Raw genomic sequence first — 24,772 nt, 5'->3', positions numbered from 1 at the left:
TATATCTATTAACATTAGAAGGAAATGTGACGAAAATCACACAATGTTGGGTTTTTGGTCATTTGTAATTATATGTCTTAAGTAGGTAGGCCATGTATTCTATGGAAAAGTACCGGTATCAAGGATCGTCGTCAAAAAAGTTGTTATGAATAAATATGTAGGCTTACGTACCCAAGATATGAGCTATGGGCCTATTGGCTGTATGGTCCAGCGATTGCATCACACGGTGAGTAGAAACAGAAAGTGACACATTGGAAAAGCGAGTTAAGCACTTCCTCTGTTAAACCTCTGTTACAATCATCCACTGCAGTTGTGATTTTTTACTTTACACTTTACACAACCGCCATTGAAGCGCCGTCAATGAGTGGAAACCTTTTTTTGTAAGCTAATGGCGACGATCATTTCAGTGTCCAGCCCTATACAACACTGATTCAAGGCCTTCTTTCTGGTTGTCAAAACTCAAGAAACATTTTATACTCAAAGAATTTCTGGTTCCGATTTGGACGATGTCTAGTTATTTAATTTCATTTACGGTTACACTATTAGACAATATTATTGCACTTGCGATTAATTAAATCCGTTATGTAAGAAAAACGTTTTTAATCTCACTTGGTTGGGATTTGCTTTCAAAACGTGATTCGAAATGGTTGCGGTATTTGTAAACAACAGCTAGAAAAATAATCTTTATCCGAACAGCTGTTCGTTATTTCATAGACGATTATGTGATAAAAATTGAACGAAAATTTGACAAAAATCGCACAAAACTGCATTTTTGAACGTCCGTAATTTTATTTACTAAGTAGTGAGGCTATATTTAAATCACTAAAGACACTCTCGCCAATCCAGTGAATACATTAAAATGACTTGGATCTTGATAGGTACTCTGGTTTTCACGGAGAAGATTGCGTAAAATGCCATCTTGAGTGTTACAGACAAAGGGAAAGACAGACAGACAGACAGAAATAGAGATAAGACTCGTTTCTGCTTCTTTAATGTATAAAACGTAAAAATAACCTAAAAGTATATGATTCTGAGCAAAGTACAGACAAAACTCTAATTTTATTTATATAGATAGATATCCGCAATCTTAAAAATGCTATGGGAAGGGAGGGAAACAGGTCCACGACGTAGGAAGTGGTGAAGGAATTAGTTAAGGCAAGCATTCCGGAGTGTGGGAACCTTTTGTAAGAGTTAGATTAATGTATCTGAAATTCTAAAATGCTAAGGGAATGGAGGGAAACAGCTCGACGACGTTGGAAGTGGTGAAGGAAGTAGCCAAGGCGTGAAGTCCGGAGTGTGGGAACCCTTTGTGACAGTTAGATTAATGTATCTGCAATAATAAAAGGCTTTGAGGAGGGAGGAAAACAGGTCCACTACATAGGAAGTGGTAAAGGCGAGAAGTTCTGAGTGTGGGAACAGTTTGAGGCAGTAAGATTAATTTAAGCCGAAATAAAGAAAATAGAATGCAGTAATACGTAAACAAATAAACACGGATTTTAATGTTATCTATATAAGTAAAATTAAGAGTTTTGTCTGTACATTGCTCAGAATAATATATTTTTATGTTATTTTTACGTTTTATACATTAAAGAAGCAGAAACGAGTCTTATTTCTATTTCTATTTCTATTTCTGTCTGTCTGTCTGTCTGTCCGTCTGTCTGTCTGTCTTTCTGTCTGCCTGTAACACTCAAGATGGCATTTTACGCTATCTTCTCCAGGAAAATTAGAGTATCTATCAAGGTCCAAGTTATTTTAATGTATTCATTGGATTGGCGAGAGTGTCTTTAGCCATTAAAATATGGCCTCACTACTTTGTAAATAAAATTACGGTCGTTCAAAAATGCAGTTTTGTGCGATTTTTGACAAGTTTTGTCCAATTTTTATCACATAATCATCTATGAAATAACGAACAGCTGTTCGGATCAAGATTATTTTTTCTAGCTGTCACTGATATGTATTATGTTTACAAATGTTGTTTACAAATACCGCAACCATTTTCGATCACGTTTTGAAAGCAAATCCCAACCAAGTGAGATTAATACGTTTTTCTTACATATCGGATTTAATTCATTGCAAGTGCAGTAACTAATTGTAAGTAATTGCATGAGTGTAACTGTAAATGAAATTAAATAACTAGGCATCATCCAGGTCAGGAACCAGAGATTCTTTGTGTATAAAATTGTCCTTGAGTTTTGATAACCAGAAAGAAGACCTTGAATCAGTGTTGCTTACGGCCGGCTGGGAAACTTAGATTTATTAATGATCGTCGCCAATAGTTAAGAAAAAAGGTTTACAATCATTGACGGCGCTTCAATGGCGTTTGTGTAAAGTGTAAAGTAAAAAAATCCTAACTGCAGTGGGTGATTGTAACAGAGGTTTACGGATTATGCTAAACTCACTTTTCCAATGTGTCACTTTCCGTTCCTACCATTGACTATATATATAGTCAATAGGTTTGCTGCACCAGGGCTATTTCATTTTGTAACTGAAGCTAAAACACCTTTATTTGGATAATACACAAAACCATGAAGGTTGTTTTTATACATCCTGTAGAGTATGTTTGTTATATTTTGCAAGTTATCTATGCCTGAATATGAACGTTATCTTTTATCCAAGTTTCTGTTCGTTGGGGGGCAAAATAAAGTCCTTTTGACGGTGATTTGGGATTTCTACACGGTATGTAAAAAAATGTTTAGTCCTCTTTAAATCTTCAGGACCATCTTTGATCTTAATTTTGGCGGTATCGGTTTAGTATTTTAGTCGTGACGAACGTTTAGCATTCATTTAGAAGTAATCGGTCAACACTGAGAACAGATAAGTTCGCGAACCCACAACACAATTAGAGATATTTAACAAGTTCTATAACATTTTCAGACAACTCTGATAATCTTACTGCAGTTAACTTGAATTCAAGCAGCAAGTTTTCCAAGCCGTTTTGTTTCTTACTATAGGGTTCCCTAGTATTATATTTAAGTACCTGGAGACCGAGCCATGGCACGGTATATATATCAAGTAATCGTCAGTGTAATCTTTGCTCAATAGTAACTACTGATGTTTTCTCCTTTGTACTGTATTTTTGCTACTATACTGCGGATGGCGTGTTATAAACAAATGTTAAAAGTCTTTTGTTTACTTTTCCTTTTTATTTTGTTCAGCCATAGATAAAACTTGTTCAGCCAACATGGTTACTTCAATATTTTTTGAAAATTGACTTTCAATATAATTCTTTTACGTATTTAAATTATTGTTGGCACTTTTAACTGCAGTTAACACATTTTTAGGCCAGATATAGATTATTTAGAACATTTGAAGGAAATCGTCGAAGTTGTTTTCGAGATATTAAATATTGCACACATTTTAATAAATATATAATAATATAAATAAATTAATATTAAATATTAATATTAAATTGCACTAATTTTGTGATACAAGCAAATATTGCTCATATAAGAGTAAAGGATTTGTTTGGATCAGCTGTCTGACATTGTGAAGTAAGCATTAAGCAGTACTTTATAATATTGAATTGTCAATGTAAAGGTAAACTTTGTGAATTTTCTCATCCTGCCATGGAGACTAATCAATATTCACTTTTCAAAACCTCATATCAAAACTTTGGACGTATACGGGACGTAGCCCAAGGAAAACTCAGGGAATTGAATAGGCATATGAAGTTTCTAGGTACATGAACCATCTTTGTGCTTAATTTTGGCTTTATTTTTTTAGTATTTAAGTCGTGACAGCTGCACAGACAGGCATACACCATCCAATTCGTATAATATTATACGTGAATGACGTGATTTTATATACAAATAGTATTAAATCCGTTTGATCCCAGACTAATACAGCAATCTTTAACGTACATAATCAGAGAACAATAGAGTTACTAAATAACACACATCAACAACATTCAGTTAGTTTTCATCATATTAGAAGTTTATACCGGATAAGGATGGATAAATAAATGGACATAATAGTAAATGAAAGTCAAACGTAGTCTTTAGGGAAGTGGGTCGGACGGGGGAAGTTGCTGCATCGATCCATGACGTCAGAGCTAGAACCTGTCCTCATCAGCACGCGCCACTATCAGTGATCAGCTGTTCTTATCAGCTGTGACTGCACCGCATCTCCTCAGCAGAATGCTGACAACACTAGGAGAAGAACATGCAAAACTATTCGGGTGTAAATACTGTAGCCTACCTACGAATTGAGCGAGCCAAACTTATGAGTTTTATAGTTTTTTATGGATTATGAGAGTGCTTAAATGAAATAATGATGAACAATAAGATGCCTACCTCAAACTCCATGAATATTATTGCTTCTAGACAAAGTAAATCTATACTTTGTAAGTCATAATAAATGTTCATAGTTTAGTAAATATTACTATAGCCTACATTAATTTGTTTGTGGTGAAATAAAATTATGCAATTTTGATGGTAATATAAAGCAACAAGAATGGACTATTTATGCTCATGTGTTTCTATTTATTGTTTAATTGATTACTAGTGTACATGTTGCTCGAAATCGAGCAATCACAAAGAAGTAAAGGAGTTATTTAAAAACAAATAACGTACTTAAGAACAAATATAAGTCATACATTCCGATGAGTTTAAAAGAGTCATCTCAAAGATTACGTCACTAATGATAATACTCACAATGTACTTAAAAATTCAATACAGAATAAACATTTCTTGTAAATATTTTATAATTTTTCAAAAGCTGATCTGGCTTTTAGTGTATTGTAGAAATGTTTCCCAATTATAGCCGCAATAGGTTGTCCATGTTGGTCTTTGTCAATGATAATGTAGTCTGCATGGTATCACCCTTTGTCGCCAGTACGTTTACACATTTCAGTCTTTATTTTAATAGCACCAATTAACCATTAACTACCTGATTTTCTGCTTAACCTCTCTGTCACAATTAACATATGTTCTTCTTCTCATTTTTAATTTCGGACAACATTTGATCCATTTATACATTTTAGGGCATTCTTTGACCATAAAAACAAATAAAGCAACCAATGAAAATACATGAACGAACCAACCCAAAGATGTTTGAAAACAACAAGAAATTAATTTAGTGAATCACTTAGTTTTTAAATTACGTGAAATAATTTTCTTTGATAAAAAGTTTATAAGGGGTACTCTGGTAAAGTTCAATGTTAAGAGGGCATGATGTTGACATGTTGTAGTAATTCATTGATTGTGTTCTGCCATATACATGATGGCACTTAGCCAGTGAGAATATACAGGGTTAGGCAAAAGTCTGGAACCCCCCAGTTAACTTTTTAACGCGTTGCAGTAGGAAAACCAAACTCGGCACATATTTACAACATAAGAAATTGCACTTTTTCATCAAAGTTAAAACTTTGCCCCAGCCCCAAAATAGGATATTTTGGGGGCAGCTCAAAATTTTTAAATGTAAACACCTATCATGTGACCCCTCATTTTAACGGGTTTATCAAGAGAAATTGAATGGTGCAAACTATAGGTCATTATCGCACCCCTAATCGAAATGGCAGCCATTTTAATTTAAGATAAGCATGCAAGATAAAAGTCTGGACACCCCCAGTTAACTTTAGAACGTGTGGCAGTGGGAAAACCAAACTTGGCACATGTTTACAACATTTAAAAATTCACTTTTTCATTTAAGTTAAGAACTTGTACCCGGCCCCCAAAATGGGGTATTTTGGGGGCAGCCCCAAATTTTCAAATTCAAACACCTATCTCGTGACCCCTCATTATAAAGGGTGTCCCAAAACAAATTAAATGGCGCAAACTAGAGGTCAATATCGCACCACTAATCGAAATGGCAGTCATTTTTAAATATCCCCTATTATCTTTTTATAGCAGGAAAACTAATCTCAGCATACCTTTATAAAAAAAGAGAGTTCACCTTTTGGTCATTATTAAAATATTAAATTTTTAAAGTTAACTGGGGGTGTCCAGACATTATCTTGCTTGCTCATCTTAAATAATTAAAATGGCTGCCATTTTGATTAGGGGTGCGATATTGACCTCTAGTTGGCGCCATTCAATTTCTCTTGAAAAACCTTTTAAAATGAGGGGTGTTTACATTTGAAAATTTGGGGCTGCCCCAAAAATATCCCATTTTTGGGGCTGGGGCAAAGTTGTAACTTTGATCAAAAAGTGCAATTTCTTATGTTGTAAATATGTGCCAAGTTTGGTTTTCCTACTACAACGCGTTAAAAAGTTAACTGGGGGGTTCCAGACTTTTGCCCAATCCTGTAGATAGGACAAGTATATCATAATAACGTAACTACCTTTCTAAATACATGTAAACAATATTTATTTAATGACTCGTAAAATTTAAATTAGAATAAACATAATTACAAAACAATTAAAACAAAGAATACAACATTTGTACCATAAATCTCTTTACTTTGTTCAAAATAACCGTAAAATAACAAAGTTATCAATTGCAGTTAAGTAATATTTTTTAAACATTGGAGTATATACGTACACCAAAGTTTAACTTATGACAGCTTCAATTGACCAGCCACAATTACATGAGTTAGTAATAAATATTGTTTCTAATCCGCTGTTACAATATTGAACATGATGTGCTAACATACCAAAGTATTTGGTTGAAACAATAATTTTACAGTAAAGTGAAGTATTATCAATTATTTGTCCCGAAACACATAATTTATTACTATTGTAAAATTTTAGGTGTTCGAATATTAAACTGTTTTGGTCAGGTACAGTCCTGAATACAGGCCAAATATTTGGGCTGAATGAAAACAACGTAAAATATGAGAAATTCAAATTAGATATCGAGAATGGGGTGCTGACATTTTTATCATAAAAATCAATTTTACCTACGACCGTTTTTTAAAGTAGCCATTTCAGTCCAGTTCTTAGAATTGAAAAGTTTCACTTTACAGCTGTTTACTTTCATATCCGCATAGTTTCATTTCATATCCGCATAGTTTTCTCATATCCACACAGGTAACGGACCAATGAGGTTCAAGTATTGAGAGAAAAGAATTAAAATTGTAATGCTTTGAACGTCAACTAATCAGCTGATCAGCTGATAAGTTGACCAAATTAATTGTTGATCCGACTTGTTCATGTTGATACTCGCGTATTCTTAATTAAGTTTGTGGAAGTCCAAAAATAAATGAAATATTTGCCGAATTGTACCTGATACAATATTATTTATGGTAAGAATGCTGCTAGCAATGTAATATTTAACAAAGTTTAACAAACACGTAATTACACGAAATCAGCTAATTATACAACAAGTCGTTGCATCACTTTCAGTGGCAATGACAATAGGTACACGAAAACATAACCTCTCTAAAAAGTTATCAGTAGTTATTGTTAGTAATTAAATCCAGATTGATAGTAATTAAAAAACGGTCGTAGGTAAAGTAGTGTACGCAACTCGCGTTAATAGTCTTTACGACACTCGTAGAAGTTTTTAAGGCACTCGCCAAGGCTCGTGCCTTAAATTTTCTACTCGTGTCGTAAAGACTCACTTAACACAATCGTTGCGTAAACTAATATTAATCCTGAACCATATAGAGTAATTAAGGAAATAATCATAAATACATTAAACAACGTGTTCGATGCATACAAAATTACTGATTGCCTTAAGCCGGAATTTTGTTGCTGAAAGTTGGATCAATAAATAATTGATGTAGCTCTTTTCGGACAGGCTGACATCACTGTAACGCTCCTTTCATCGGACCTCTTCGAGTTCTTTTTCCTCAGTCGTTCCCTGTTCCTGAAGGTGAGATGATGGATAGTCGCCTCACAAGTCTCTTTGAATCTGCAGTTTCGAACATCGACTTTCAATATGGTACGATTGGTCCGCATAACGTCCGCCATCCGCTTACCTACGTCAGGACCCAGGTCGTTGTTGGTCAGATCCAGGGTCACAAGGGTGTCGTTGAACCTCAGCATGTCTACCAAGTCGTCTCCAGCTTCCTTCCTCAAACCGCAGCCTGCGAGTATCATATGTTCAGGATATTTGCTCTTGCTCAACCCCGCAGCGATGTGCCTCCCGCCCTCGTCACCAATCAAGTTGAACTTTAGGTCGACAGTTTCCAAATTTGCCGAGTCCTCCATTGTCAATGCGAACGCCAAAGCTTGAGCCCCTTCAGCGGTAATTAAGTTGTTTTGGAGTTTTAAGTGCTTAAGAGAATGCTTAATCGTTATGAAATGACCGAGTGCTTTGCTACCCACATCGGTGACCTTGCAATGAGCGATTTCTAATTCCTTAAAACTTTTACAGTGCTCTAAGCTTTTTAGTATAGTGATGAGTTTATTATCGTCAATGTCACTGCACGATATTCTGAGGATTTGTAGATTTCCTGAAAGTTTCAGCCCGTTGGCTAGTTTTTCTATGTCTTTTGGGTGGATTCTGAAACATTTAAACGTAAATTTCATACCGATTCCTTTCACTCCGAACTGCAAGTCGAGCTCGTGCAGATTCTCCAGGATGGTCAACACCGGACACAGGTCGAGATGCTGCGGTATGAAGTCCTCTGTGCTGCAGAGGTCCGGGTCGACAGGAGCCGCCTGCAACACTCTAGGTGGTTGTAGCTGAGATATCTCCAGACGATTCACAAAAGGACAGCAAAGCTTCAACGTGTTTCCCATTTCTACCCAATCCGTATAGCCCGGCTCCTCGGTCTCTATCATGTCTCTAATGTATCTTTCGGTGAACATTCTCTTCCAGGAACCATCGTATCTTGTCACGTCATTCATTGTCGCCCAAGTGTTCAGACATCGGCGTTGCCAGTAGACGCCATCGGGTATGAGAGGAATTACTATTTCCAGAGGCAGCTCTGTTGAAAGTGTTTCCAAAAATATCATTAAATCGTCTTCGCCTAACATGGAGGTCACTCTCTTGTGCTCGTCGAAGTTATTCACGAAAAAGCGGATACACTCCTCGGCTAGCGAGGTTGGGATGGTGTCGTCCCATGTCCAGTTCTCGGCCCGGAGTCTACGTGCTCGCTCCCCGACCAGCCACAGGGTGGGAGTTGATGGCTCATACGCCTTCAGAGTGTTGGGTGGAACAGTGTGTGGAACTCTCATAGTAGGCTTTCTGCAATTTAAATAAGCGAAAAGTCAATTAAGCGTTCCGGATACAAGTAATTTAATAATAAGGTTTGTTACTATGACTACAATGATTAAGGTTGTACCGTTCACTGTAAATCCTTACGGGTCAAAAATCAAATATATCAAAAATCCGACAAAATCCGACCATGGGAAATTACTAAAAAATCAAATTCAAAGTGGTGGCAAATTTCTTAATTTTTGTGATATTTGTTTTAAGACTTTTGGTGGTATGGGATAACGGAAAGCACATATACATATCAGATTGGATGTTGAAATATCAAATAAATACAAGAATAGACTTTATTAAACGACAAGGGCATATTTAGGTGGGGGGGAGGGGGCAAACATGGCGGTTTGCGCTATGCGTTAAAACGCTAATATTTCGAAAACGGTAAAAGATAGAACATCGGTTAAAACGTCGTTGTAATTCTAAAAATGTGGACTACAATAATGGTTATTGAGTCCGAGGTCGTATCTCTATAAATAAACAAGTTATTGTATAAAATATGTAAAAATGGACTTTTCGTGTAGTTTTTTTTTCGCGAAAGTAGATAAAATTTGTGAGTGTCGCAAAGAAGTAATATCAAATATCTTTGCTGATAGTTGTAATATGGACTGTGGTGATAAAAAATACGCATGTCGTCTACTTTACAGGTGGTCGAGAACTTGGGGGGAAGGGGGCAAAGATGGCGGAACGCGCTATGCATTAACACGACTGTAGCTCGACAACGGTACGAGATGGGACATCGGTTAAAACGTAGTTTTAATCCAAAAAATATGGCCAATAGAAAAGGTTATTCGAAAAAAAGTTGTATCTTAACTAATAAAAAAGTTATAGCAATAATAAGTTTAACAAAATCTACATTATACAGCTATTTTCTTCAAAAATCGTATGGATTGTTGATAAATAATAGTGTAATTACTTAATTACTCGGCTAAATATTTACCAGATGCATTTTCTTATAAGAAAAAAAATATTATTACGAATGTATATGGTTTAAAATGTAAAACACGGCCTCCAAACTACGTATACTACTTGGGGTTTCGCCGCAATCAAATGCATAATATAGATTACCACTACAAATAAAATTTTAATTATAATGTTATAGGTTATTACAATATAATTATGTAACAGATTCTATTAAATACAGTTATAGCCTATAAAATAAAAAACATAACAACAAAAGTAAATACCTTATAATAAAAAAATACGGTAAATCTCTTCATTCTATCCATAACAATTACACTGATTGTTCATATTATTTGTTGAATTGAAATAGGTACCTAACTTTTGTAAGTTGGTGAAATTTTACTTTAAAATTGCCTAATCCACTAGTCACTAAGAACAAACGTATATAAAAACCAGCCACACACAATTTAAAAAAAAAACGTAAGCAACTTAAAAAAAATGTAGCCTATTGAAATTTAAAAAAAAACTATTAAAAGTTATAATAGAATGTTATTTGTACAAATAAAATACAATAAATGTCAGTAGTCTTAAATTGTACAAATACTTTCACAACCCCGATATCACTGAGTTGGAAGGCAATGAACTTTGGGGGAAGCACTGCGCAGCAATTATGACGCAACCTATCGAACGAACCCAAGGCGTTTTGAGGCCTTGTTTTACATTTTAAACCATATTACATTCGTAATAATATTTTTTTTTCTTATAAGAAAATGTATCTGGTAAATATTTAGCCGAGTAATTAAGTAATTACACTATTATTTATCAACAATCCATACGATTTTTGAAGAAAATAGCTGTATAATGTAGATTTTGTTAAACTTATTATTGCTATAACTTTTTTATTAGTTAAGATACAACTTTTTTTCGAATAACCTTTTCTATTGGCCATATTTTTTGGATTAAAACTACGTTTTAACCGATGTCCCATCTCGTACCGTTGTCGAGCTACAGTCGTGTTAATGCATAGCGCGTTCCGCCATCTTTGCCCCCCTCCCCCAAAAGTTCTCGACCACCTGAAAAGTAGGCGAAATGTTTTTTTTTATCACCACAGTCTATAGTACAACTATCAGCAAAGATATTTGATATTACTTCTTTGCGACACTCACAAATTGATTCTACTTTCGGTAAAAAAAAAACTACACGAAAAGTCCATTTTTACATATTTTATACAATAACTTGTTTATTTATAGAGATACGACCTAGGACTCAATAACCATTATTGTAGTCCACATTTTTAGAATTACAATGACGTTTTAACCGATGTACTATCTTTTACCGTTTTCGAAATATTAGCGTTTTAACGCATAGCGCAAACCGCCATGTTTGCCCCCTCTGCCCCCACCTTATCGACCACTTTTGAAATAGGCGACATACGTAATTTTGATCACCACAGTCCATACTACAATAATCAGCAATAACATTGCGTACTACTTTCATGCATGCTCAAACCCCCTCAGCTCCTGGACTACGTATTCATTTTACGGACGGGGTTTTGTAGTCAGCTGAAACCTTATTTTTTATCACTCTGTATTCGAAAATAGCCCATTTCCAAACAGCTGAGATCTTCGAAAATCTTCAATTTCCATACACCAAAAACAAATAGTGATCAGCTGACTTTTCCTCACATAACCATTACTTTCGTTACATAAATATTACTTTTGGTTTCGTTACACAAACAATACTTTGTCTCAAAGTTACAACTGAAGAAAAATGAATGGATTACGAAATAGCAAAAAAATGTTTTTAAAGTAGTTTTTTTTACCGTGATAACAAGTATTGTTCAATACTCGTCACGAAAGTCTCATTTCGGGGCGAGATAGTGTTTAACATGGGAATCGAAGACGAGCATGGGAAACAGTATCGAGTAAACTATAAGTAAAAACTATCGATTTACTTTTTCATTTGATGTCCCCAGAGGCCAGAAACACAATCCGTTCAAATTCACACATATATAGGCTAATTAATAAAATTAATTTAAAAAGAGTACTTAATTTTCAATAATTTATTAGCTAATATAAAGGGTGCGCCAAAATAACCTGACGGTTTTTAATACTAAATAACTCAAAAACAAACTACAATTTCATGTATTAAATAACGTTATATTGTACACACTACTATGCCATTTTCATTTATGAAAAATTATATCACTCAGGTTATATCACCTTCTCCTAAACACAGGCTTCCCATTTTTTTTGAATATTTGCAGTCACCTTCGCCTGATGAATAGAAGCAATCTCTTCCCTGACACACTGCTTGAGTTCAGGAATGGTTTGAAATTTCGAAACAAACATTTTGCTTTTTAAGTATCCCAACAGCCAACAGTCACACAAAATTAAGTCTGGGGATCGAGCTGACCACAGCACATCACCTAACCAAGAGATCACTTTACCGGGAAAGAGTTCACGCAAAACTGACTTTGAATAATTGGCTGTATGACAAGTTGCGCCGTCCTATTGAAACCACGTGTTAGTCGTGTCTATCCCTCATAAAATCCGCAGTTGTGGAACCAAAAAACCCCTCAGTATTTCCAAATAGCGTTCCGAGTTTACAGTGACAGGGGGGTGTTCCCACTTTCGTCCTCAAAAACATATGGTCCGATGACTCCAAACAGTGCCACACCACACTGCACCACACTAGACAGTAACTTTCTTTTGACGACGTGGTGTTTTACCAAACATAACCTAAAAATGGCATAACATAAGCAATCGTTCACTACAACAATGAGGTCTCTAGCTAGTATAACAGCTGACTTATTACAAAACAGAAACCGTCAAGTTTTTTTTTGGCGCACCCTTTATATGTGTGTGTCTGTTGGCACGATAACTCGAGCAAAAATGGTCGGATTTTGATGAAATGTGGTACAAACGTGTGACCCTCTGTTTATTCGAAGAAGTTCACGAACCAGTGTGATCGGACCATCGGAACGGTTAAGGGGTAAAAATTTGGGGTTTCTCATTTTTAACCCTCCAAACTTAAAATTTTCCAATTCTCTCCAAACCATCTTAAAGAGCTTAAAAAAACAAATAATTTAGTATATTGATTAAAACAAGCACACTTTATTACCCTCCTTGTAGCAGCAAACATGAGTAGGTACTAATTAAACCTTATGTTATTGAAATAGATTTAACTAGGTGAAACCCGTCGAAATCGGCGGTTACTTTCAAGGCTTACACTAATTCATCTAACTGCGATAAATTGAGTGAAATTATACATATTTTAAGCATTTAGCATTGTTTAAAGATTAATAAGCGTAAAAACAAGAATAATATTAATTGCGTTTTTAAAATTTTGAAGTTTTGAGAAATTGGTTTTGGGGTTACTGTTAAAGCTGGAATTCCTAGAAATGGGGGATGTCAGTTAGATGTCTCAGCCTTATCAATTACATAAAGTTGTCAATATAATCTTTCTACGGAATGTTAGGTGTAGTGGAATAAACTTGAAGTAATGATCCCTTTTATTCTTGAACTGTTAGGGGCCTCCTCATTTATATGGTCGTGCGGCTTCATTGGCAACAAATAATGCGAATTACATAGTAATGAAGCATTTCCAAAAAGCAAAAAATAATGTAAATTGTCTGTTACGTAAATATTGATGCATACATTGTGAATCAACGTATCTTATAAAGTATGATGTGATCTAGTTTGAAATAAATACGACTTTCCGTCATGACAGTAGCTGATTAAATAGTATTTACTCATTGTGCCATTTTTACAGCCAAAATGTCGTGTTATTTTCAATAATGTTACCAACCCAGTGGGCCACGGTCCGTAATATAGGCCACAGTAAATAATTTGTCAACATAGGTACCATTTTAGGCAAGGTTTCTGTGTTTGGATGTTATTAGAAACGGTAAGAGCACAATAAAATTCTACTGCGGATGAATTTTCTGTTGGAGAAATATAAGCCGAGCTATAAATGTCACAATGCGAGTTTGAGCATTTTGTAACTATATTATATGGGTAAGTTACATAGATTTTTAGGCTGCTCAGTGCACTTTAAGAATATATAGTTTAGAGATAAATTAAATGGTTTTTGTTGCCGAGTAGCGCTAGTAAACATGCACAACCCTTCTCGTTAGTCTAATAACATTCAAAGGCTCTCTAAGAGTTCAAGTTCTTATTTATATACATATCTATACATTATTATGTTTTCCCTAAGCTGAATGAATACATCGAAGTAACCTCTCTGAAAAGTCTGCAGTATATTGCAGTTTTCCAGCTTAATGACTTTCTAAATCATGCACATATTTCTACATAAATATTGTAAAATGTTTTATCCAGTTGCTGTAAACCACAATTAATTTAACAAAATATGGACACGGCTCAAATGGGCACCGTGCTCTTCTGCGCTTGTATTATTTTGTATTGTATTACACCATCGAAGATATTTCCAACGATTGAAAGCATGTATGACAATAATCTCATGAACCCATGTTGATATGTTTAGAATATTATGACAAACTATAGGGAAAAGGTATGAAAAAGTTGAGAAATAATTGTCTATTGTGAAAAAAGGATTTTCCACTGATTTCGTAATGGGACGTTATATTTCAACACATGGCATGATACAGAAGAAAATCCAGTTTAAAATCAGAAAATAACATTGCAAATACTTCTTTTGGACTATTCAGTAACTCCCAATAAATGTGTACTGTTTAAAATACAATTTTAAAATTAACAGCTGTTTTATTAAAAAGTATTATCCACATGACCAAAATGTAAACAAATCTGTGGAGGGATCTTTAAAGGCTTCTGGGACAGAGACCTAATCGAATTTACTTCGTTTTTCTTTTGATAACTCATCTACAGACCAAGACCTTTCTTTGGACACCTCTACCAAGTTTCTACGCCCAGCCGTTCTCTCAAATTAGTGGAGACAAAGTGTCCAATTAAATATTTAGATTCGTCCATGTTAATCTTATGGGAGAAAATCCAACTTTGATGGATGATCTTGTCCAAACTAATAAAGATATCAAAAAACGAAAAAGACTTTGCAAAACTACGGATCAGGGCAATTATTTTGACTCTTTAATCATAAAAATCGGTCCAAAAATGAGGGAGGAGTTCTGTTCACAAAAATCGGCTTAGCGTATTATATATATAGAAGATTGAAAATCATTTCAGGCAAATAGAAATTCGCTTAGTTTGTATGTTTGCTGTGGTGGGGGTATATATATATATATACATATTTAAATGTATATATATATATAATTACACTAGCAGAGTACCCGTCCTTCGTACGGAGTTGGAATATAAGTAGAAAATGCTTATTGCAGTTATACTCAAGCTTTGCGTTTGCAATAAGGGAGGACACAGTTGGATATTTTGCTTTTTTAAATTTACAGTATTCTATAGTATTACACATCTACCATAGCCATAATGTTCTACCACTTCACCTAAACAATAGAGAAAAATAAATTATCAACAATTCACAAAATATCACAAATTATTCATGAAATGAAAAACATAAACATAACTGTAAACAATCCTACTTTGACAGTTCTCATTGCGAATCATAGCTTTTTGTTGCTGCTTAGTCCAAATTAGCTGTTTTCATAAATGCAAAAAAATATAGTGCTGCACCCTGTTGGTAAATCTTATAACTTTTTAACGCTTTTCCATATCATAGAACCAACTTTTTTAATTGAAAGAGCTGACTAAATTCTTTAATTCCCTTTAAATATGAATACTCATAAGGTTAACATGGGGAATCACAGAGCCACTGGGGCGGGGCCCGAAAGGATTTTTGAGATAAGAATATGCCTATATGTTAATCGGGAATGTAAGCTATCATCATGCCAAATTTCAGCCCAATCCGTCCAGTGGTTTATGCGTGATTGAACTTCAAACACACAAACAAACAAACCAACAAACACACAGACTTTCACATTTATAATATTAGTAAGATATTTTAGTAATTAACTAGAGGACGGCCCGTGGTCGAAAACTCGAACTAAAGTATGTGTTGTGCAAACTTCTCTATTTTCACCCCACGCTGTAAATAAAACATGTGATTGGAATTTCTTCCATTCGTTTGATTTTTTGTTTATATTTTGTTGTCATTTCTTATTTGTCACCAACATGGAAACCCTCATGGCAATATGACAAGGCCTATGTTAATTTTTTTTAATTTTAAATACATTTTTTGTGCTCATTTTTGAGCTTATTTTAATTTAAAAAGGGGCTCTGCACATCTACAGACAAATATCTTTCATTTGGTACCAAGCGCATGTAATTCGGTCCAGTAAGTATGGTCACAAGGCGTATATAAAACACTGTTTAAAATATTTGTATGAAATATATTTTATAAAAATATTGTTAACGGTTATGTTTATGTTTTCACCTACGACCGTTTTTTAAAGTAGCCGTTTCATTACAGTTCTTAGAATTGAAAAGTATCTCATAACAGCATCGTTTACTTTCATATCAGCATAGTTGCAACATGCAATAGCATCGTAACAACACGGGTAACGGACCAATGAGGTTCAAGGATTGAGAGAGGAGAAGCAAAATTTAATGATTCGAAATTAAACTAAACAGCTGTTCAGGCCAATTTAATTGTTGATTGGTGCAATTAGTATTTTGATACAATGTTTCATTGCATCACTGTCAGTGGCAATTAGAGGTTATATAAAAAAAAAAAAAAAAAAAAAAAAAAAAAAAAAACACAACCTCTATTAGAAGTTATGAGTAGTGATTTTTAGTAATTAAAACACCGTCGTAGGTAAAGTAGTGTACGCAACTCGCGTAAATAGTGTTAACGACACTCGTAGAAGTTTTTAAGGCACTCGCCAAGGCTCGTACCTTAAATTTTCTACTCGTGTCGTTAACACTATCTTTACGCAATCGTTGCGTAAACTACTATTAATTTAATAAATGATGTGTGTTTTGCATTGGTTTACCTTTTTTAGGTTCCCAATCAGCTTATTTACTCTAAATCTATGTCAATGATTATGCAACTGATTTTTCTTCCCTTTCTTTCCTTTTCTGCGAAGCAAGGGTACAGCAGCTAGTAATTACATACTCGTATTTTAGTAATTAATATCTATTTTATTTAATCTGTCCTGTTGTGTTGGGGTTCCAAACAGCTGGCTGTGGCTCTGCCCAACCAGTTGGGACCTTACAAAGCTGTTTATGCATTATTCATGAGGCTACAAAGTTTGGGCCACGAGTGGCTGCTGTAAAAAGTGCTTTTGTTGTTTCAATTACAACTTTAAAATCTATCTTCAAGGAATAGCTGTGTTAGATGTAATCTGATTTATGATAGGGGAAGGTCGGCTAAAATGGTGACTCTAGTGGTTTCCACATTATATTTCGCTTACAAATATTGCTAAACTTTTGAAATTTAGACAAAAAAAGGCTACACTAATGTGTTGACAGAAACTGGTAGCTTTTGATCAATTATTCCCTAGATATAACAATAAAATTATATATTTTTTAAATGCATACATTGTCCCCGTTTAAGACGACCTTTCTGGTAAAATGGGGACGCCATAAGAGCACATGCAAAATTGAGTTTTTTAAATGAAAAAGCATTTTTATTGAATACAAAACACATCAAACTCGTCATATTACCTCTTAAAGTGACTAAACATGTTAGAAAGATTGTTATAGAAAATAAAAAGTAAGAATTTCTCAACTTAATAGATATTTTAACATATTTATGGAGTTGAAGTTTTTTTAATTAAACTTTACCATATTTATATCTTTAAGCATATCAGTTAGAAATTTATAAAACGTATAAACTAGTAAAACACTGATTCATGCCAAAAGTGTTTAATGTGTATACGTTATTATCCTACAATCTGTCCAAAATGTTGACATTCTTATAAAACGGGGACGTCCCCATTTTGTCCTACCATGTACGTCCCCGTTTGACCCGCCACTGTATTAATAAAACAAACATGGCGTACCTAGCCTCCACTTTGAGATTTTTGGATAGAAGAAACGACAAATCGTAGCCTAATAACTGAAGATAGTGATCAAACACTTACTTTTTTTAACTCTCTATGTTGGGTACGTAAAAACACAGTTGAGACACGAACAAAAATCCAAAGAATAAATCGTCAAATATTTAAAAGTGTGCAACATGAAACTTATAGTCAGTATATCAACGGTAACTAGCTCAAAGTAGAGTGAAATGGTTAGTTCGCAATAGTTCGTCAAAGATCAGCTGATAGCAGCACTAGTTTAGCAGTACCGGAATGTCCCCATATTGCCTAGCGTCCCCATTTTAGACAACTCTCCCCTACAGTTAGACAAAACAATCTTCTATACGATATATAATACGCTAAGCCGATTTTTGGAAACAGAACTCCTCCCTAATTTTTGGACTGATTTTGATGATATAAGTGTAAAAAACATTTCCCTGATCTGTAGTTTTGCAAACTGTTTTCCGTTTTAATATCTTTATTAGTTTGGGCAGGATCTTCCATCAAAGATGGATTTTCTCCCATAAGATTAACATGGGCGAATCTAAATATTTAATTGGAAACTTTGTCTCCATTAATTTGAGAGAACGGCTGGGCGTAGAAACTTAGTAGAGGTGTCCAAAGAAAGGTATGGGTCTGTAGATGAGTTATCAAAAACCTGGTTTCACCTAGTCTATATCTATATATATATATAATACGCTAAGCCGATTTTTGTAAACAGAACTCCTCCCTCATTTTTGGGCCGATTTTGATGATTAAAGTGTAACAAAATTTCCCTAATCTGTAGTTTTGCAAAGTGTTTTTTGTTTTTTGATATCTTTATTAGTTTGGGCAGGATCTTTAATCTAAGTTGGATTTACTCCCATAAGATTAACATGGGAGTATATAAGAGTTACATAAGATTAACTACTTGATTGAGGGAGTAACGGATATACCTACCTCCCTTTGAAGTTAGAACGTGTCTTCCCAACAAACAGATTTTTTTTCAAATAAAATCATTAAAGTAGATTAATATAATAATATATAATAATTATATTATATAATATTATATAATAATTAATATAATAATTAACCATACGTAGATTAATCTACATTACACTGATGAAATCACGGAAGTGTTTACCTACAAAAGATCCACCAATACGATTTTAATACTATTTAAAGGTTCTTCCAAAGAAATAGATACCATATAGCATACTAACAACTCCGATGACGTACAGTGTGGGAAATATTTTATTCATTGAATGAACTCAATTTATCGCAGTTAGATGAATTAGCGAAAGCCTTGAAAGTAACCGTCGATTTCGACGGGTTTCACCTGGTAAAATTATTAAACTCTAAAACTGAAGTAAATTGTCTGTATCTGTAGAAAGATTAGGTAGTAGTTTTAAAGACCAATTTACATAGCATTCCCTCAACTTAATAACACATTACAAACTTAAATACATAAAACGCCTGTATTAATCACCAAACGAACCCATTGTGTTTAAGTTTTTTGTAATATGTCTTTTAAAAACGTGTTTTAATTAATAGTCTAACAGATTTTATCATGCTCAGAAAGTTTTCATCTTGATGTGTAATGTGCAAACGGAAACTATTAAAATAAATTGGACCAGCTGAAAATTGGTAATTTTCACACCATTTTTTCCCGCTGAGGGACATATTTTGAGCTTTGTTGACTGGGCTATATGTGCAGTTCTTCTGGCAGTTCATATTCATTTATTTCAACTATAAATATTCAGCGCCTCCAAATGTAACCACAACTAAACACACGCCAAACAACTTTTTAGATTTCATAAATGGATGGTTAGTCTAATTGCAGTATCCCAGGTCAATGATGACGTTGTGTTGTTTCTATGTCATTCATCTGTATATCTTTGGATAAAACCCGTCTGAGGTCGTGGTGGTAATTTAAAATCGTATTTCTGAGGATTCTTGATCTCCTTCTTTATGACATCAATATTTCCGGGCCTAATCCAAACAAAGTTTAAACATTCAAAAACATTGATTGTAAACAAAAAGCCACCAATATAAATTAAAACATGTAAAAGTTGTGATTTTCCTATCCTTTCCTAAAAAAGTTGAGCAGTAAAATAATTTGCATAACATTTTTTTAAGACTCGTGTACAGAGCCTCGACTTGTATATATTGATGGTGTTACCAATCTCGGTGGTCTACTAATCTTACTTATTTCCTATAATCAATGACAAAATCATAGTAAATAAAATAACCTCATAGTTCTATAGAGCATTTTTATATTTAACCAGCTGTTAGTGAAACAAATTATATTGCACTAAAACAAACCGAAGATTACAAAGATTACTTAAAAGAATAATTTGAACATCCTGGTATTTTACTATGTATATTTAAATAATCTGTCATCCTCCTATCGAAGGATTGAACGTATCAATGATTAGCATTACACATAGTATAAATAAGTCAACCCTAAAATGTCTTTTAATCTTATCCAAATTTGTGTTACAATCGCTGAATGTTTACAGCTGTTATATTAAGCAAATTATATTATACCAAAAGCTATAGACATACCAAGAACAAAACAACCTGCGCAGAAACGAAAAGATCACGTGGTTCGCGCAGGTAGGTGTGGCGTACCATTCAAATCTGCGCGGCTCGAAACGGCCCAGGGTTCTTTTGTTTCTGGTATTACTATAGTTTAGAATCTTAGCGTCGGCTGCTAGACTTTTCAAAAATTAAAACTTAATTTCTAAATACTTGGGACCCCAAACTAACATTATGGCTTCGACATTCCCTAGTTCTCAAAATTATCTTTCTTTCAACACAAAAATCATGAAAATCCGTCGAGTGGTTGATTCAGAATCGTGAAATAAAAAAACCCTGTCACGTTTTAATATTATAGATGATGATGATGATGATGATGATATGATATGATGATGATTTGTCCATAAATAACACTGACCCTCGATGAAAAACACATGTAGGCTACTGTGCCATATTCGATTTCAGCTTCGAGCTCTTCATTTTTCAGCTTATGAGTAAAACCATTAATGCAATAATGCAGTATAAGTTAACCAATCTCCATTAATCCTTTTTCTCACGCCAGAAGCTTAAACGAAACTATTTTTTCAAGATACACTAGCATACTTTCCATCGCTATTAAGATATGATCAGTGAGTGATCATTCTGAAAGTAATAAGCTATTCAGTTTACGTCTTAGCTTATTTGCAAATTCGGTATATTCCTTTTCACGACACTATGATGTTTTTGGCTGTATTACATACGTTGATTGGTGGCTGAAAGTTACGTTTTGCTGGCCATGCCAGCTGTCATCGTAATTTGGGGACCGAGCAGGTTTTTACAGCCCGGGGCCGCAAAATCAGCTGTCCGCTTACTTACTTAAAACATGAATGCATTAAATACACAATCAAAATACATAGCATTGTAATAGAATTGTGTTATTGTCACCGTTGCCTAGCAACTATTTATTTTTATCTATATATTAATTTGAAACTGTTTTTCTTTGTCATAGCTAAATTGAGAGAACGGCTGGGCGTAGAAACTCAGTAGAGGTGTCTAAAGAAAGGTCTTGGTCTGTAGATGAGCCATCAAAAGAGAAACGTGGTAAATTCCCTTGGGGCTCTGCCCCAGTGGCCTTTGAATTCCCATCCCATGTTATTCTTATGGAGGAAAACTGGGTTTTTGTCCCAGCTAATTTGAGAGAACGGCTGGGCGTAGAAACTTGGTAGGGGTCTCTAAAGAAAGGTCTTGGTCTATAGATCAATCAATAATCAATCAATCGTTGAGATGGGGACGCCACGGAGCCATCAAAAGAGGAACGAGGTAAATTCCCTTGGGGCTCTGCCCCAGAAGTCTTTAAAGTTGCCTCTTCAGATTTGTTTACCATATGCATAATTCTACACTACTTTTTAATGAAACAGCTGTTAATATTTAAATTGTGATTTATTGAATTTTTCAAAATGAAGTACAGTATTTGCAATGGGTTTTTCTGATTTTAAAATCGATTTTATTCTGCATCATGTCATGTTTTGCAATATAATGTTCTATTACCAAATCAGTGGAAAATCCTAATATCACAGTTACTCTTAAAATTATTTCTTATGGAGTTAACTTATATCTAGGGCCTATTGTATGGCTTGGTTTCTGCCTTTTTTTACCACTTCTTGGAGATTGTACGTAGGTGATATTCTTTGGCGTATTGCATCTGTAGACGAAACTTGGGTTGGTGAAATTATTACAATGGAACAAAGCGAGAAATCCTGGACAATTTGATGATATAGGCTAAAAATAAAACTGAATTAACAATATGCTACATTTCTTGAGCAATCATTGAAATAACCGATTTGCAAACAATGGAAACATAGAAAAAGTCATAGAACACAACCAAGTAGAAGAAAAGAAATAATGTTTTTTTTTTTCATTTATAATCGTTATTATAGACAACCTAATGCGGCTATGAGAGGGAAAAATTTGTAGAAACACTAAAAAACAGGATCAGCTTTTTGAGAAAAGATAAGATATTTACAAAAGATGTTGATTATATCTAACTGTTGTGTAGATCGTGAGTATTTCCATAATCTTCGTGAGTCACCTGTAATGCTTCGCAATTGCTCGAATTCGAGCAACAGGTACACTAGTTTTTGCTGATTCCTCAAATTATTTCTTCACATAACCTTAAAGTTGTAGTTGTGTTGACTACCAGTGTACTTATATATAGTGGCGAATAGTGGTAATAGGGTATAGTGTGGTGAAAAATAGTGTTCGTACCACGGACCGAAATGGTTTTGCAGCTCTCGATCGATTTAAGTTATCGACTTCGTCTCGAACTTAAAAAACTATTTCGAGCCGGCAAAACCCCATTTTAGGCCCTAGGTACGAAATATACTATTTGCTGGCCATGCCAGCTGTCATCGTAATTTAGGGACCGAGCAGATTTTTACATCCCGGGGCCTCAAAATCAGCTGTCCGCTTACTTACTTAAAATATGAATGCATTTTAAATACACAATCAAAATCCATAGCATTACAATAGAATTGTGTTATTGTCACCGTTGCCTAGCAACTATTTATTTTTCCTACAGTCACCCGACAAAGTTGGCTTCCTTGTACTGTTTATAGTACAGAAAACTGCTAATTGCTGCATATTTATACTTTGTCGTACGGTTTATACTTTGGCACACTTCAGGATTCTAACGAAACAACACAAAACAGCGTGGTTCTATTATGCACGTAATCCGTGTACGCTTGGAAATAGGTTTTTTTTTATTTTTTTTTTAGGGAGAGGTGGGAAAATGCATTTATGCACACAGGTTGCTATTCTGTAGTGTGGGACTCCAACAGGCTTAAGGCCCAGAGACTACCCACTAAAAACCTCCTCTACTCTTCGGACACTAGCCTGGGAACACTTGTCGCACTTCATCAGAACTAGGCCGAGTTTGCCTACGCCCGAGGGGCTTACGCCGTGTCTAGCCGTTTATTTCTTATCAAATCTAGACTATGTTCCGATCTAGATCATTCTTTTTAGCTTGAAGGACATTCCGGACAAAGTGCGACCAGCAGTCCCAGTTGTCCTCACCCTTCAGGAAGGTCTCACAGATCGATTCAATCGACAGCACCCCAAGATGTTGAATGGCCTCCTGGTGAAGCATATCCCATTGTGGACAGTGGAAAAAAGTGTGTTCCGCGTCGTCGGGAATGCATGGGCAGTAAATGCAGTCAGGTGAATTCGTTTTGGCCATCAAGTGCAGGTACGACTGAAAATAGCCGTGACCTGACAAGAACTGCGTGAGGTAATAGTCAACCTCACCGTGTCGCCGTTCTACCCACGGTTGGACCTGCCTGATGAGTCTGGCAGTCCAACGTCCTCGAGTCTCCCTTTCCCAGCTTTCTTGCCACATCTGAAAAGTGCGGGAGCGCTCTTCTGTTCTTGCAGCGTCCTTTCCGATGTAGCCTTGTCTCTGGTAGATTGCCTTCCTCTCCGCTGCCAAGAGTTTGGCTGGGATAACTCCAGCGATCACCAAAATGGCCGGTTCGGACACCGTACGGTACGCGGAAGCGACCCTGAGTGCCGCCTGACGCTGCACTCGTGCGAGCCTCAACCTATACGCCTCCTTGTTAAGCGCGTCTGACCACACCTCAGAGCCATAGAGAAGCACGGACTGGACTGCAGACATCAGTAGTCTTCTACGGCTGGACCGGGGACCACCGACATTGGCCATAAGCCTACTAAGAGCAGCAACACTCCCAGCAGCCTTGTCCGCCGTACGGAAGATCTGGTCCCTCCAGCTCAGCTTGTTGTCCACCATGACACCAAGGTACTTGGCGGTTCGCGTGGTTTGGACAACTACGTTCCCAACTCGTAGCGGAACGATGGTTTCAATCCGTTTTTTCGTGAGGATGACGATCTCTGTCTTGCTCAGAGCGAGTGTCAGACCATGATCGGTCATCCAGGCGTTTACAACGCGCATGACTTGGTTCAGTTTCAGTTGGGCTAGCTCAACGTTGCGTGCAGCAATGAGGGCTGCGACGTCATCGGCGTACCCAACTAAAACGGTCTCCTCTGGCATCTCAGATCTCAGAAGGCTGTCGTAGGCAGCGTTCCACAAATCTGGGCCGAGTATCGAACCTTGCGCGGCACCGGAAGTAACATCCATCGTCCGCGAACCATCTTTAGTTTCGTAATTAAGAGTTCTGCAGCGCAGGTAGTCCTCGATCAGCCTCAACAGATATGCTGGTACGCGGAAGCTGTTCCTCAACGCGCTCAACATATCGACCCATCTCGCCGAGT

General features: G+C 35.6%; 2 protein-coding genes across 2 annotated transcripts in view; both read right to left on the bottom strand.

The window, feature by feature from the left end:
• The window catches only part of LOC128985574 (Kv channel-interacting protein 1), a 236,633-nt gene that overhangs the window by 89,899 nt on the left and 121,962 nt on the right, over window positions 1-24,772 (bottom strand). The window lies entirely within an intron of this gene.
• LOC128985573 (dynein regulatory complex subunit 5-like) overlaps window positions 7,572-24,772 on the bottom strand; it is a 56,600-nt gene continuing 39,399 nt past the window's right edge. The window contains exon 2 of the mRNA XM_054405187.1: window positions 7,572-9,075. Coding sequence (XP_054261162.1) covers window positions 7,647-9,065 — 1,419 coding nt within the window. The 5' untranslated portion in view covers window positions 9,066-9,075 and the 3' untranslated portion in view covers window positions 7,572-7,646. The remainder of the gene's footprint in view (window positions 9,076-24,772) is intronic.

Source organism: Macrosteles quadrilineatus, unplaced genomic scaffold, assembly GCF_028750875.1.
Source record: "Macrosteles quadrilineatus isolate MER2022 unplaced genomic scaffold, UCM_ALF_1.0 Scaffold_2__2_contigs__length_208266976, whole genome shotgun sequence".
NCBI lineage: Eukaryota > Metazoa > Arthropoda > Insecta > Hemiptera > Cicadellidae > Macrosteles > Macrosteles quadrilineatus.
Note: the sequence above shows the minus strand (reverse complement) of the source record. Positions and strands in the feature narration are given on the sequence as shown.